Consider the following 16,558-nt stretch of genomic DNA (forward strand, 5'->3'; position numbering starts at 1 on the left):
CAACCACGACCTACTTCTGGGCTCGGAACGCGCTCGGCGGCCCCCTTGGCCAAGAGGGCCGAATTTTCCTCGTGGAGAAGTTTCAAATGATCCCCCGAGATACGGTGGTGCTGCGGTGGCATGGCTGAAGGGGTCGCCTCGAAGGGGAGGGAGTAGCCCCTTCGGACGATTTGCAGCACCCACCTGTCCGATGTGATGGACCGCCAGTGGAGCAGGTGATGGCGAACTCTGCCGCCCACTGGCGTGGAATGGGCCTGAAAGCTCGGACTAGGAAGGCTTTGAGGCGGATGCTGCCGGGGTGGATGTGGGCTGACCTCGTCGTCCTCCAGAACCGCCTCGGCGGAAACCACGTCCGCGACCGCGCGCAGGTTGGTTCTGCGGCTGGTGGCTAGGCGTACGTGAGGAGGCACCCCTTCCTTGGCCACGAAAGGGGCGAAAAGCGGAAGTTTGCGACCGCAGGGCCGAGAGGCCCAAGGACTTGGCCATAGCCCGGGAGTCCTTAAAGCGATTCAGCGCACTGTCTGCTTTCTCGCCGAAAAGGCGAGTGCCATCAAAGGGCATGTCTATGAGGGTGCTCTGGACATCGCCCGAAAAGGACGTGGACCGCAGCCAGGCGTGACGTCTAAGCGCCACTGAGGTAGAAATCGCCCTACCCAGCGAGTCCGTAGTGTCAAGCCCACATCGGATAGCATGTCACGCTGCATCCCTCCCATCGGCCAGAGCCTGGGTAAGTCGTGTCTGGACCTCCTCCGGACACAGGGGCAGCACGTCCTCCACCGTATCCCACAGAGAGTGGAAATAACGGTCCAAGAGGCAGGCGGTGTTCAAAGACCGCAGGCCCAAACTAAGGGAAGAGAACAGCTTTTTGCCAAACTGTTCCAGCCTCTTGGAATCCCGGTCCGGCGGAGCGGTCGGGAAGGAGGATTGGGAGGTAGAGGCCTGGATAACCAGGCTCTCGGGGGTAGGGTGTTGGGACAGAAAACTGGGGTCGCCCGGAGCAGGGCGGTGGCGCCTGGCGACGTTCCTGTCCACAGGAGGAACTGTGGAGGGCTTGGACCAGGTGCCCTGCAGAACGTCAGTGAGGGCCTCATTGAATGGCAGCAGAGGCTCAGTGGAGCTTGCTGCAGACTGAAGCACCTCAGTGAGGACGTTAGTCCTCACAGACACGGCAGGTAGCTCGAGCCCAAGGGCTGCGGCCGCCTTGCGCAGCACCACAGAGAAAGCAGCACCCTCCTCCGAAGCCACAGTCGGAGGAGAGATGAATCCAGTGTCTGGAGAGGTATCCAGGCCACTGGCCTCCCCCAGTTCATCTGCCCAGTCCTGTGACAGTTGAGCCTGAACGGCCATAGGATCCTCGGACCCCTCCCATTCGCCCCCATCATCCGATTCCTGGTATGCAGGAGGAAGGATCGGAGCCGGGCGATAGACATAATGTGTCTCCAGCGGCGCCGAACGCGGCGCCCATCGACGCCGTAACGGCGCCGGGCCCGGAGCGGGGCTGAACTGGGGCTCAACGCCGAGCGGAGTCGGAGGTGGTACCGGAGTCGACGCCGGCGGAGGAGGCGTGACGAGGTCGACCGGCGTCGGCGGGGACTCGGGATCGGGTCCCTCGGGCACTTGCGGCGTCGAGGCCGGAGCCGTCGACGGCGCCGGGGCCGGAGCCGCCGGCAGGCAAGGTTGCCCAGTCGGGTCCGCGGGGCCCGAAGGCGCGCCAGCGGGCGTCGACGGCGGAGCCAGGTTCCTCATGTCCGAGAGGAAGGCACTGACTTCCGCCGGCGTCGCGTCAGTCCCAGGGACCGGTGGGTATGGGGACTTGCGCGGCGCCTGCGGCTCCGCCGGAGCCGCGGGGGTGGAACCACCCTGACCCTCGGCCGAGTCGCGCGACCGGCGAGGGGAGTCCGAAGAGCGGTGTCGCCTCTTGGACTTCTTGGAGTGCTTCGACTTACCCGAAGACTTGGATCCCGACGATCGATGATGACGTCGGCTGCGGCTCCGCGACCGATCCTTGGACCTCCTCCTGGACCGGGATCGAGAGGGGCGCGGAGCCGAGTGGCGAAGCTCGAGAAGCTTACGGGACCGCTCCCGTCTAGCCTTCGAGGTCAGGGCCTTGCAGTCCGAACACGACGCCGCGTCGTGGTCGAGGCCCAAGCAGTAAAGGCACTGGCGGTGATGGTCCGTAACCGACATCAAGCGGCTGCAGTCAGCACAGCCTTTAAAACCAGGCATCCTACCGGCACCGGAGTCGAGACAAGATCAAAAAGGATCGAAAAAAGTTAGTCAAAAAGTGACTAAAAGGGGTAGCTCTCCCGGATCTGCGCTTACTGGCGCGGAAAAAAGAAGAACTGATGTCAGCGCGCGAGGGCGGCGTCTAAGTACTCCGACGACGTCATTCCGGCGCACGACGCCGACGACGGACGCGGAGCCGCAGACGACGCTTAGCGACACGCAAGGGGTATTGCTGACGAAAAATCTTCCGGATCCAGTCTGACGCCTGGGGATATTCTAAGGTGAGGAATCTAACTAACGTGTTTCTTTCAGATTGATATGTACCATTGTTTTGCGACTGCATTTGCGATCTCAAAAAACTAGCAGTTTACTGCCTACTTCAAGCAGGTGGTAAGCCAGTCGCAAACGGGAAGGGGTCCCCAGGGGATGGGTACAAAAATATTTTTTAAGAGCAGGCAGTTGTCCCAAGGACCACTGCCTGCCCTTAAAAAATAAAAATTACAATTTTAATTTTTTTAAAAAGCGCATCATATTTTCCTTTAAGTAAATGGGCTGCATTTGGGAAAAAAAGTAGCTTTTTTGAAAAATCAAACACAGACATGGGGGTCTGCTGTCCCCAGTAGGCCACCATCCCTTTATTTGCAGGCCATCGCCAATGACTCGCAAATTGCGACCTGCCTCATGAATAATAATGAGGCAGTTCCCTTGCGACCCATTTGACAATAGCAAACAGTTTCTCAGACACTCTTGTACGTTCCATTTTGCGAGTCGCAAATTGCAGTAGTCTGTTACCAACAAGCAAGTAGGAGACGGGATAGCAATGTAAGAAAAGTAATAATACTGCCACCTAAAAATAAATCACTAACATCTATTTATACATTTGGAATGCAGGTTCAATTTAAAGTAAATCAGGATAGCTATTTCTCCTTTCAATATTAATAGCAGATTACCAATTTAAGTTGTCTGTTACTTTAAACACAATAGTTTTTTGGCTGGATTGCAAGCGGTCTGTAAATTTGATGGGTCCAGTTACAGGCAGTGGGATAAAACAGGGGAAACATGTAGAAATGTGTGCAGAAATGCCAATTTGCAAGTTATTCCCCAAAACCTGTAATTCCTGTTGTTTCCCCACCCCTAGATATGGGGAAATACATTTTTCCACACCACTTGTAATATAGCTCAATATATTCTAGTCAGGTTGTTGGGAAATGAAAAATAAATTTTTAATCAATGCTAGTGTGTAAATAAATACATACCGTGGTGTCTCGGTCTAGGTTTTTCAGTAGATTCTGTGTTGTCGCAGTTTTTGAGGTTCCGGATTCTCCAACAAGAACAACGGGTCGTTTGATTTTGACCATCTGCTCCAGCAACCAATTTGTGCGGGTTGTCTCCACAGTAGGTACTGCACATTTTGGTGTAGACATAGGGATGGAAAAAATGGACAATTATAAAATTAGCTAAGATTTCTTAAGCATAAAAACCCGTCTGCAACTGCACTGGTGGCATTTACATGCATTTCCGGTAGCCCGATTAAAAAAAACTATAACTCACCCAAGATGTCAATAAATTTAACTTCAGCACTGTGAACGTATTTGGGCACCAGTTTATTCCAAGGCAGCCATTTGTTTTTCTCTCCATCAAAATGGAAGTCATATATACTTGGTAGCTGACCTAAAGAATACAATGTGTTTTAGTTAGATTCCTGTATATAAAGCCTTTCTTCATGAAGTCACACTTGAAAAGTAACAGCAGAGTAGACAAATTGCAAACAGCATCCAACATGCACCCCCGAATTCACCTGCATGGCAGCGGACTGCAATGTATAAAGTCCATGCAATTACCTTGGAAAACATTTTGCTACCAGTGAAAAAAGTGCAATAGGGGAGTGTGACAGCATGCAAGAATTAAAACTAAATAAGTAAGTTATCCATGATTTCTTAGATAAGACAAGCTGCACCCTCTGCAAGCGGTAAGAGAACAGATTTTTGTAAGACCTTGAATTTACCCCAATCTAACATGACCATCCATTTTGTTACATCTGTGCCGAGAGCTTACCAGAAATTGCAATGATTCAGGAAAATGCGGTGCACTCCTCACACAGTCAGGCAGTGTGCGTTGCTGAACGCTGCATTCTTTGTGTGGTATAGCATCCTTGCTGCCTAGACCCCCATTGGTGTTTCTGCGCTCCCAGTCACTCAGACTGGTGAACATCAAGCTGTACAGCGTGTCAGACGAGAAGGGTGACAGCAGCACTGTGGAGTTAAGTGCTGGCCAATCGATGTCAAAGTTGGTTTTTTTCTTTGTGTGCCTCTCTAACGCCACAAGTGTCAGGAAAGTAGTGTGAACAAGCCTTTACAACTGACCTTTTCAAAATGGTGGTTTGCAAACAGACATATCTGAGGGTCTCAATCCAAGATGAAGTATAGTCTTTTCCTGTCATGTGAGTTTCCATACGAGTCAGCATCTAAAACAAGCATCTGCTATGCAATCGGTCTCGCCTTTGGGACCTTATATGTATTTAGCTATGCAGCACATTAGCCTGGGTGCTGAAACATCTCCTGTTCTCTAACATGGAGGGAAAGTGGGCACCACACTGCGTGACATGCCACGTATGGGAACACATGGAGAGAAATATTGCCTTTCAGCGGGAAATGGTATAGTCCAAAGCTCTGTTTTTAATATAAAATCAGGGCCTTCTGTGGCCATATCACTGAAAATACAAGATTTGAAAAAAATATTATTGTTTATGAGTGCTGGTGAAAGACAATTTCTGTGGACTCGAATCTACAGAATGTTAAAGTGATTCTGGTATTTTACTGTCTTCTCCTGGTCGTTTTCTATCAAGAAAGTTAAATAGAAGCAGTTGACAGAAATTTTTAAAAAAGAAAGTCCCTCAGCAGAAAGCCATTCTTATATTTTACTGACCTCTGCTGGTCGTTTTCTATCAAGACAGTTAAATAGAGGCAGTTGAACACGCAGAAAGCAATTCTGGTATTTTACTGACCTGTACTGGTCGTTTTCTATCAAGACAGTTAAATAGAGGCAGTTGAACAGAAAAAAAGTCTCTAAGCGGAAGCAGACAAGCCCTAGGGCTGATCTCCACAGCCCACAAAGTACATACACATATAAGTATATACTAAAGTATATACAAGAGGTCTTGAATGCTCGACGTAAAAACTGAAGGGTGCACTGCAATGCATTGGTTGCCAGATTTTTCATTGAATACTTCAGCCACTTGCTACTCTACTTCTGGTTGTCCTGACTTGGCTCTTTTTACTGCCTAATACAAGTGAAGGTTGGTGCCTGGCTACTAATCTTGTATTAATCTTCATCTTCAATCAAGAACTACAAGATTGCAAAGGAAGTTTTTATTCTTTGCATTTTTTTCATCCTTACTGTGAGACTCTTAAGGAGACACCTGACAACTTTCATGGGTACTATTAAGCGCAATGTGGCACCCTGGCTACTGGGAGGAGTCCCCCTTTCCTTGGGCAATAAAGAAAAAAACTCAATAGATCTTCTCAGTGTCCACTCCTTGATATCTTTCAACAAAGAGGTAATTGTAATTTATGGAGGATAATATTATTTCTGCCTCCTTTAATGTTATGAAAGCAAAAAGGACAGATGATGGACAGAATGCTGAACAATGCAAACATTCACTCCCATTCACAAGGATCTAGGTTTAATCCATCGTTTTTTTGTTGCTCACCATGCCACCCTAGTTGGGACCCAGCCTTATGCAGATCAGTCCTGACCTTGCTCTTCATGGGAACAGTCCAGCCCTAACTGCCAAGCCAGGTTCTCCTTGGGCCGGAAACAAGCATCCTGGGACTTTTTTCGGGCTATCACCCCTCATTAGCCAAATTGGCTTGACTCCAGTGGCATGGGATTCTTGTTTCCGATTCAGCGAGGACCTGGTCTGGCAGTCCGGGCTGGGCTTTTCCCATGGGGAGCAGGGTCAAGACGGATTTGCATTGGGATTTGTTTTTTGCAATTTTGACGGACCAGACCAGCTGCCCCGCCTGGGGGAGAGGTGTGCAGGGGGGAGTTACAAGTGTGAAGCATGCTAAGTGTGTTCAATTGTCTCAAGGTATGTTGGAACAAGATTGAGTTATTGATGAACTCTAGCGTTAACGCATTTGCATATCGGTAGCGAGATTGACGGTCGCTTTAGTTAAGAACGATAGAGTTCAGCAATAACTCGATCTTGTTCCAACATACCTTGAGACAATTGAACAAGCTTAAATGGTGTATTGTTACAGCAATACCAAATGGATTGCTAGGCAGTTTTGGAATTGGAGAAAGCTTCGATCATTATTATATTTGTGTGGCAGCAAATTAATCTATAAACTGCTTTGTTGATTCAACTATAGATTCTCAAATCCATTGGACATCAGCAAGTGATTTTGAATTCTGTATTGATGAGTCTTACTACAAAAATATTAGACCGTGTAGAATTTTTATCTGTGTCTATGAAGTTTGAAGAATAATATCTAAATACTTTCAGTCAAGTTCCATACGTGAGTCCTGTAGGGTCTCCACACATATACCAATAGATAATAGGCATTTTCTGTCCTGAAGAAGGTGACAAAATGCTTAACTTTCAACGAAATGCAACGTCGACAGTTGTTTTTATGAATTTTTAACCCATTAGCAAGTATATTGTTTTTAATGATATGTATAAAAAGGATGAAACTTTTATATTGATGGAATTATGTTGACATGATCCTGTTAATCTATGTATTTGCACTTCGTCAATATTTGAGCAATATCATAAAAAACGTATAAATAAGCTTTTAATAAAATCATGATATATTTGAATGTATGTTTTGTATTGAATTTTTGAGTGTATTGATTAACATTGCTTCACAATGCAGTATTCTGGAAGTTTACTTTTTTCCTTATTTCTTTTATGTTGAGTCTATTTGGGAGACTTTTTTTTATATCATATAGTCCTCGTATCCGGTTTGCCTGTATTATTAATTCTTAGACTAGGCTTGTCTTCTGATCAAACGAAAAGGGAATTCTTGTTTTGTGTCACACATACTTGTCCCTTTTCTAAGTACTAGGGTACCTCCCTCATATTTTGGCGAGTCAACTCTGGTTGTGACATCAGTGGAGTCATATAAATCCACTCAAACGCAAGGACGTCAGTATCTTCTGTGAAATCTTCGCAGCAAAACGCAGAGTCACTATGGCAACTGGCTGTGGAAAAAGTGTGCCAAAAAAGATTAATTATCTTCGAAACAATAATTAGAAAGTGGAAATGGAGAACCACGTATCCTCCTGAGGCGGAAGCCGGGAGTTATCTGCTTTTTAAAAATTGTGTGTCACTATTACTTGCTGATTTTAATAGCACTCACCCTTTTCTGGCACCTCAGGACTCTGCTCCAGGACTCTGCTCCTTGAGCTCACCGCACAGCGGATTCAGCGCTGGTTGCGGACTCGAGCACCAAACAATTCTCGCCGCCATTGCCGGCGAGCCGCGAGGCCACGCCCACTTTGAGGCCACGCCCCCCGCCCTGCTCTGCATATAACGCTGATCACGAGCGTCTGCAGTCAGAACCACGTATCCTCCTGAGGCGGAAGCCGGGAGTTATCGCTTTTTAAAAATTGTGTGTCACTATTACTTGCTTATTTTAATAGCACTCACCCTTTTCTGGCACCTCAGGACTCTGCTCCTTGAGCTCACCGCACAGCGGATTCAGCGCTGGTTGCGGACTCGAGCACCAAACAATTCCCGCCGCCATTGCCGGCGAGCCGCGAGGCCATGCCCACTTTGAGGCCACGCCCCCCGCCCTTCCTTCCCCTTGATAATATGTGTATTCACAGTACGCGCAGCGGACGGGCGCAGCGGGCGCGCCGTTTGCGCGCCGAAGGCGCGCCTAAGGCAAGCCCGTCTACGCCCGTCATCGCCAAGACATCGCCTCTCGCCTGTCCCCCTGCTCAAACTCCACGGAATGTTTACCGATATGATAGGGAGCGTCTCCTCGCTCTGAACTTGGCCCAGAGATGTGACAAGGTAGTCGGCTGCCTTGGACAGACTGGCCTACAATGTAAGTCCTGCAACTTTGACACACCTAAACCCTGCTTATCTGGACACAAAGCCAGTGTGCCAAAACACACTCACCTCACGGTCCTCCAGCTGAATGTCACGTCTCTTGTAAAACACCATCCTCAAGTTAATACTCTCTTAACTGACGAGAATCCGGATATTCTATTTTTATGTGAAACCTGGCTCCAGGACGATCTGACCAGCATCCCGAGCCTCACGCTGCCGGAGGGCTTCTCTATGAAGTCTATCAATAGAGACACTAGGGGAGGTGGTATAGCTGTCATATACCGAACGCTATACACCTGCTCTTTTATGAAGGAAGACATCGAGGGGTGTGAAAGTGCTCGTTTTAAAATCACTACGGGCCCCCACTTTGCCCTCTCCAGGCTCTACATCTATCGACCTCCGGGACCCACCTCTAAGTTTATTGAGGAACTTCTAGAGGTCGCTCATGCCCTAGAAGTGACCTCGCCTAACTTTACTATACTGGGAGATCTTAACCTCCACTTCGACTCCATTTTAGACCCCACCATCAAAAATCTTTTGGCGGATTTTACAGCCTTACAGTTGAATCCACTTATTCATACCACTACACACTCCGCTGGTCATTTACTAGACCCTGTCTTCATCAATATCCCGGAGGCCAGGGCTGACCCACCCAAACCCATGGGATGGACTGACCACTTTCTTATCAGATTTACGATAATGGTAAGAGAATTGCCCAATAAAGAAGTGTCTACCTCTTGTCTTAAGAGACCATGGCATAAACTACAAACTGGTGACCTTCTCACCACTTTAGGAGAATTCCATCACAAATCTACTAAGGATATCAACACGTCCTATGCTGCTTTCCAGGACTGGATTATTAAAGGACTTGACACCCTTATACCAGCTAAATGGACTAAAGGACGTAGCTCCCCCTCCAACCCATGGTATAATGAAAATCTGAAAATTATGCGGAAAGAGTGTAAAGTAGCTGAGCGTAGTTGGAGAAAGGAGTACAAAGACAGGGATAAAGCTCTTTACCTGTCCAAATTAAAACTCTATCACAAAGCCATACGCGCTGCGAGCGCATCCTTCTACGCAAAAGAAATCAACTCCAGCACTAATCCTACAAAAACTATTTTTAAATTGGTGCAAAAACTTAAAAATTGCGGCAATCCAGCCTCCTGTATTACCTCCACACAGCAGTGTGAGGATCTCGCCGTTTTCTTTATAGATAAGGTGAGGAAAATTTATAGTGCCTTCTCACAGGACTTTCCAGACCTCACTAACCCCGTTAATCCACCTAGCAAGGGCACTAGGCTGTCACTCTTACCTGAAATTTCCCATGACGACCTAGCCAAACTTTGTAGAAAGGTTAAGTCCGGCTCCCCTTCAGATCCCATGAGACCGGCCCAATATCTTGAGTCTTTAGATTTTTTTCTCCCTTCCCTGGCCACGCTACTCAATCTCTCCTTTTCCTCGGCTGTGGTCCCAACCTGCTGGAAACAAGCATGGGTCACCCCTATTATTAAAAAGCCTACTTTAGACCCCACAAAGTTGGAAAACTTTAGACCCATCTCGCTGCTCCCCTGGGTGTCTAAGCTAGCAGAAGCCCACGTGAATAATGTCCTGTCCCACCACATGGTCCAAAACAACATCTTGGACCCATCTCAGAATGGGTTTAGGCCAGGTCATAGTACCAAGTCTGCCCTTTTGTCCACCACCGAACACCTCCGGAATATACTAGATGCCGGTCAGAGTGCTGCGCTGATTCTGCTTGATCTCAGCGCAGCCTTTGATACGGTTTCCCATAACATCTTGCTAAAACGCCTTGAGGCTATAGGGATTAGTGATCTCGCCCTTGACTGGTTCCGCTCATTCTTGAAGGACAGATCCTTTCGGGTCTCAGCTCCTCCGTTTATCACCCGGTCCTACTCCATCGGCCAAGGAGTCCCCCAGGGCTCTGCACTCAGTCCATCCCTTTTTAACCTCTATGTGCAGCCTCTCTCGGCAGTGGCCAAAGAGTGGGACCTCACGCTGGTGTCGTACGCTGACGACACGCAGCTGGTCATCACTCTCACTGAGGGCCCCTCTATTTCGGCCACAAGATTTAGGGATAGCCTGGCTGCAGTTGCCCAGTGGATGACGGGCACCTGCCTACAGCTGAACGCTGGGAAAACGGAGGTGCTGCTCCTCGGAAAAAACTCCAGTTATTGGAGTGATCACTGGTGGCCTTCCTTGCTGGGCCCCATCCCATCACCGAAAACTCTGGTGAAAAACTTGGGTGTATGGCTGGACTCCTCGCTTAGTTTTCAGACCCACACAAAGAAAGTGGCTGCTACTTGTGTGGGCCTGCTGAGGAGCCTCAACCCAATACTCGGTTTCTTTGATTCCAAAACGCACCAGCTAATAATCCAATCCATCATTCTCTCCCGGTTGGATTACGCCAGTGTTCTATTTTTAGGCGCCAATAAAGCAGAGATAGCACGGCTGCAACTGGTACAGAACTCAGTGGCAAGGGCCGTGGTGGGCCTCCCCCGTAGGTGCTCCGTCAGAGCTACTATCCAAAGATTACACTGGCTTCCTATCGAATCTAGAATTCAATTAAGACCCTCACTATTGCTTTTAAAATTCTTAAATCAGAATGTCCTGAACTTCTACGCCCGCACTTAGTACCTTACATCCCTCAACGCAATTTGCGTTCTTTTGGTCAACACCTTGTGACTGTTCCTCGAACGAAACTCTGTCGTGTTGGGGGCCGCTCCTTCAGAGTTCTGGGGGCAAAACTTTGAAACTCCCTGCCACCGAACATTCGCTCCCTGAATAATTTGTCCGCCTTCCGGAAGGCAATTAAAACTCATCTGTTCCCACTGTCTTAGGCCTTCTGTCTCTCCCTCCCCATTTCCCTCAGCAGGTATTTTATGGTTTTTAGCGCCGGGACGCCTCGTTGCTGGGGCAGCTGTTTGCGCTTAATCAAATTCATAACATAACATAACATATTTTGGCGAGTCAACTCTGGTTGTGACATCAGTGGAGTCATATAAGTCCACTCAAGCGCACGGACGTCAGTATCTTCTGTGAAATCTGCGCAGCAAAACGCAGAGTCACTATAGCAACTGGCTGTGGAAAAAGTGTGCCAACAAAAGATTAATTATCTTCTAAACAATAATTAGAAAGTGGAAATGGAGAACAAGTTACTTACCTTCGGTAACGATATATCTGTAAGAAACATTAGTTAGTTAGATTCCTTACCTTAGAATATCCCCAGGCGTCAGGCTGGATCCGGAAAGATTTTTCGTCTGCAGTATCCTTGCGCGTCGGTAGGCGTCGTTTGCGACGCCGGGATGTCGTCGTCGGAGTACTTAGTCACCGCCCTCGCGCGCTGTCAGTTCTTGTACATAGCTTTCCGCGCCAGGAACGCCGAGCCATGCAAGAAACCGACACTGGTGCCATGAATCTAGGGCCCTGAAAGGGATGACCTTAACCCTAGATATCAGTTCGTAGAACGGGGAGGATGGGTGGGGCGGTAAGGAATCTAACTAACTAATGTTTCTTACAGATATATCGTTACCGAAGGTAAGTAACTTGTTCATCTGAAAGAAACACGTTAGTTAGATTCCTTACCTTGGAATCGATACCCCAGCAATACCAACCCCGGTGGTGGGTCTGCGAACCAAGATCACACCAAGAAGTCCTGGAGAACGGAACGGCCAAAGAAGCCGTCTCTCCGGACTTGGCTGTCCAGGCAGTAATGCTTGGCAAACGTGTGCAGCGAGGCCCACGTAGATGCCTGACAAATGTCCTGCAGAGGGACTCCCCGTCCCAGAGCAGTAGTAGCTGCTGTGGCCTGAGTGGAATGGGCCCTCAGCCCCACAGAAGGTTTCTTCTTAGCCAAAGAATAACAGGCCTTAATGCACAAAACGACCCACCGAGAGATGGTTCGCTTGTGCACTGCCCGCCCCTTCTTAGCGCCCACGTAGCCAACGAAGAGTTGGTCGTCCACCCGGAACTGTTTCATGCGATCCAGATAGAAGGAGAGCGCACGTTTTGGGTCCAGACGGTGAAGCCTCTCTTCCTCTTTCGAGGCGGAAAGAAGGTGGGCAATGTAACAGACTGGCCCATGTGAAAGGCAGTAACCACCTTAGGGAGAAAGGAAGGACAAGTCCTGAGAACGACCTTGTCCGGATGGACAGAGAGAAAAGGAGGTTTAGAAGAAAGAGCCTGGAGCTCACTAACTCTTTTGGCAGAGGTGATGGCAACCAGGAAAGCAGTCTTAATAGTCAGAAGACGAAGAGGACAATTATGAAGTGGCTCAAAAGGAGCGCACATCAGATAGGTTAACACCAGGTTCAAGTCCCACTGGGGTATTACGAAAGGGACAGGAGGAAACATGCGAGTAATGCCTTTGAAGAATCTAGCAACCACAGGGGACTTGAAAAGAGAAGGCTGATCAGGAAGCCGTAAGAAGGCAGAAACAGCTGAAAGATATCCCTTGAGGGTGCCCAGAGCAGAGCCCTGCTGGGCCAGGGAAAGAAGAAAGAGGAGAACCTCAGAAAGAGGGGCGGAAAGGGGATCCACAGCCTTTGCTGTGCACCATGCCACAACTTTATTCCACCTGCAAGCGTATACCGTTTTAGTGGAGGGACACCTGGCTGCCAGAATGACATCACAGACTTCAAGAGGCAAGTCAAATGGCATCAACTGTCGCCGCTCAATCTCCATGCATGGAGGTGGAGGCTGGACAGGTTCGGGTGGAGGACCGTCCCCTGCTGCTGCGACAGAAGGCCCTCCTGAAGAGGCAGTCGTATCGGAGGATCGATTGACAGACTGAGTAGCTCGGGATACCAGTATCTTCGTGCCCAATCCGGAGCCACAAGGATGACTTGGGCCCGGTCGTGCCTGATCTTCTTCAGTACTCTGGGCAGAAGTGGTATAGGCGGAAAGGTGAACAGACCGCAACTCCACTCGCGACGAAAAGCGTCTCTGAGCGAGTGCCGCCTTGGAAATTCCAACGTGCAGAATTGATGACATTGCGCGTTCTCTTCGGTGGTGAATACATCTAACCAAGGCTCTCGCCATTGCTGAAAGAGGCCTTGCGCCACGTCCGAGTTCAGACGCCATTCGTGTTCCATCATGCACCAGCGGCTAAGTTTGTCCGCCCTGGCGTTCAGAGAGCCCGCCAGGTGTTGAACCACCAGGGTGATGCCCTGATGTTCCAGCCATGTCCAAAGGTGCAGAGCCTCCTGAGAAAGGGTCCCCAACCCCACCCCGCCCTGTTTGTTGCAATACCACATGGCGGTGGTGTTGTCCGTGAACACCTGCACTACACTGCCCCGTACAAAGGGAAGGAATGCCTTCAGTGCAAGCCGGATCGCCCGCAGCTCCAATAGGTTGATATGGAGCCGGGACTCCGCCGGAGACAAGAGGCCTCTGATCTCCGCCACTCCCATGTGGCCCCCCCATCCCAGGAGGGACGCATCCATCACCACTACGCGCTCCGGTTGGGGTAGGGAGAGGAATCTACCACTGACCCAATCGCGGTCCGTGAGCCACCACTGCAACTGTCTTGCAGTGCCCTCTGAGATCAGGATGTGGTCGGACAGGTTGCCCCGATGTTGAGCCCACTGGAACTTCAGGTCCCACTGCAGAGCCCCCATCCGCCACCTGGCGTGATGTACCAGCAGGATGCAGGAGGCCATCAGACCCAGCAGCCCCAGGACCATCCTGACCGAAACTCGGGATAAAGGCTGAACGATCGGAATCAGAGCCTGAATATCCCGAACCCGCTGTTCTGGAGGATAGACCCGAAACAGCACCGAGTCCAGAATTGCTCCAATGAAAAGGAGCTTCTGGGATAGACTCAGATGCGACTTCGGCACGTTGATGGAGAACCCCAGTAAATGCAGGAGGTCGGCCGTAGTCTGGAGGTGGGAGACGACTGCCTGGGGCGAGCCCGCCTTCAACAACCAGTCGTCGAGTTAGGGGAAGACTGGAACCACTAATCTGCGCAGATGAGCTGCGGCCACCGCCATCACTTTCGTGAACACCTGAGGGGCACTGGTGAGGCCGAAGGGGAGCACGGTAAACTGAAAGTGCTCGTGGCCTACCGTGAACCGCAGGTAATGCTGGTGGGCCGGCAGGACGGAGATGTGGAAATACGCATCCTGCAAGTCCAACGCTACCATCCAGTCTCCAGGGTCTAGGGCAGCCAGAACTTGAGCTAAAGTGAGCATCTTGAACTTCTCCTTCCGGAGGAAGGCGTTGACGTTCCTGAGGTCCAAGATAGGGCGTAGGCCCCCTTTGCCCTTCTTGGGAACCAGAAAGTAGTGGGAATAACAATCCCGACCTACTTCTGGGCCAGGAACGCGCTCGATGGCCCCCTTGGCCAAGAGGGCCGTAACTTCCTCCTGCAGAAGTTGCAAGTGATCCCCCGACATGCGGTGGTACTGCGGTGGCATGGCTGGAGGGGTCGCATCGAAGGGGAGGGAGTAGCCCCTTCAGACGATTTGCAGCACCCACCTGTCCGACGTGATGGTACGCCAGTGGAGCAGGTGATGGCGAACTCTGCCTCCCACTTGCGTGGAATGGGAAGACTTTGAGGCAGATGCTGCGGGAGCAGATGTGGGCTGACCGGCTCTCTGTCCCCCTGCTCCGCCTCGGCGGAATCCACGTCCGCGACAGTGTTGATGCTGGTTCTGTGGCCTGTGGCTAGACAGACGTGCGGAGGCGCCCCTTCCTTGGCCATGAAAGGGGCGAAAAGCGAAAGTTTGCGGGCGCGGGCAAAGAGGCCCAAGGACTTGGCCGTAGCCGTAGCTCTGGAGTCCTTAAAGCGCTCCAGCGCACACTCCGCTTTGTCGCCAAAAAGGCAACGGCCATCAAAGGGCATGTTCATGAGTGTGCTCTGGACATCCCCGGAGAAATTTCTGGATCTCAGCCAGGCGTGGTGACGAATCGCTACCGTCGTCGCAATCGCTCTACCTAGTGAGTCCGTGGTGTCAAGCCCACACCGAATGGAGTACCGTGCTGCAGCCCGCCCCTCAGCAAGAGCTGGGCGAGCCGTGTCCGGGCCTCCTCCGGACACTGGGGCAGCACGTCCGCCACCTTATCCCACAAGGAGTGGGTGTAACGGTCCAAAAGGCACGCGGTATTAATGGACCGCAACCCCAAACTGAGGGAGGAAAACAGTTTCTTCCCAAACTGTTCCAACCTTTTGGATTCCCGAGCCACGTTCCGGTCCACAGGAGTGACTGTGGAGGGCTTGGACCAGGTGCCCATCAGAGCGTCAGTGAGTGCCTCATTGAACTGCAGTAGAGGCTCCGAAGAGCTTACTGGCGGTTGAAGCACAACAGTGAGGAGGTTAGTCCTCACGGCCGCTGCAGGGAGCTCCAGGTGAAGGGCTTCGGCAGCCCTGCGCAGCACCACAGAATAAGTTGCACCCACCTCCATAGCCACAGAGGGAGGAGATGAAGCCAGTGTCAGGCGAAGTGTCGAGAACACTGGCATCCCCCAGCTCATCTGCCCAGTCCTGACTTAACTGGCACTGCTGTGCCAGAGGGTCCTCAGACCCCTCCCAGTCGTCCCCATCATCCATCTCCTGGTAGACAGGTAGAAAGAACAGAGCCGGGCGGTAGATGAAATGCTTATCCATCGGCGCCGGAGACGGCGCCGCGTGGCGCTGCTCCGACGCCGGACCGGGGCTAAAACTGGGGACGGCGCCGGGGGCGGCACCATAGGGGTCGGCGCCGGCGGAGGGGTCGTAAGGTCACCCGGCGTTGACCGGTATCCAGGCCTGAATCCCAAGGGGACCTGCAGCGTCGGGACCGAAGTCAACGACGGCGCCGGGGCCGAAGCCGCCGGCTCGCTAGGCCTCCCAGTCGGGCCTGTGGGGCCCGAAGGCACGCCCGCAGGCCTCGACGGCGGAATGAGACTCCTCATGGCCACGAGGAAGTCCCGAATCTCGCCCGAAGTCGCATTAGGCCCAGGGACCGGAGCGTATGGGGCCGGATGCGACTCCTGCGGAGCCGTGCGGGTGGTGCCACCCGAACCCTCAGCCGAGTCGCGCGACCGGCGAGGGGAGTCAGAAGAGCGATGTCGCTTCTTCGACTTCTTCTTACTGTGCCTCGACTTACCTGAATGCGAGGACATCGAACCCAACGAGCGGTGAGGACTTTGGCTCCGCGACCGGTCCCTCAACCTCCTCCTCGACCGGGACCCCGAGCGGTGCGGAGCCGACTGCCGGATTTCGAGGAGCTTGCGGGGCCGCTTCCACCTAGCCTTCGAGGTCAAGGCCCG

General features: G+C 51.2%; 1 protein-coding gene across 1 annotated transcript in view; it reads right to left on the minus strand.

Annotated features, from left to right (window-relative positions):
* Positions 1–16,558, minus strand: part of DNAH10 (dynein axonemal heavy chain 10) — a 1,995,301-nt gene that overhangs the window by 704,850 nt on the left and 1,273,893 nt on the right. Inside the window, exons 44-45 of the mRNA XM_085636177.1 lie at positions 3,778–3,897; positions 3,483–3,628 (exon numbers count right to left, since the gene is read on the minus strand). Of these exons, the coding sequence (XP_085492303.1) occupies positions 3,483–3,628; positions 3,778–3,897 (266 nt within the window). The remainder of the gene's footprint in view (positions 1–3,482; positions 3,629–3,777; positions 3,898–16,558) is intronic.

This window comes from Triturus cristatus, chromosome 11, assembly GCF_964204655.1.
Source record: "Triturus cristatus chromosome 11, aTriCri1.1, whole genome shotgun sequence".
Classification (NCBI taxonomy): Eukaryota; Metazoa; Chordata; class Amphibia; order Caudata; family Salamandridae; genus Triturus; species Triturus cristatus.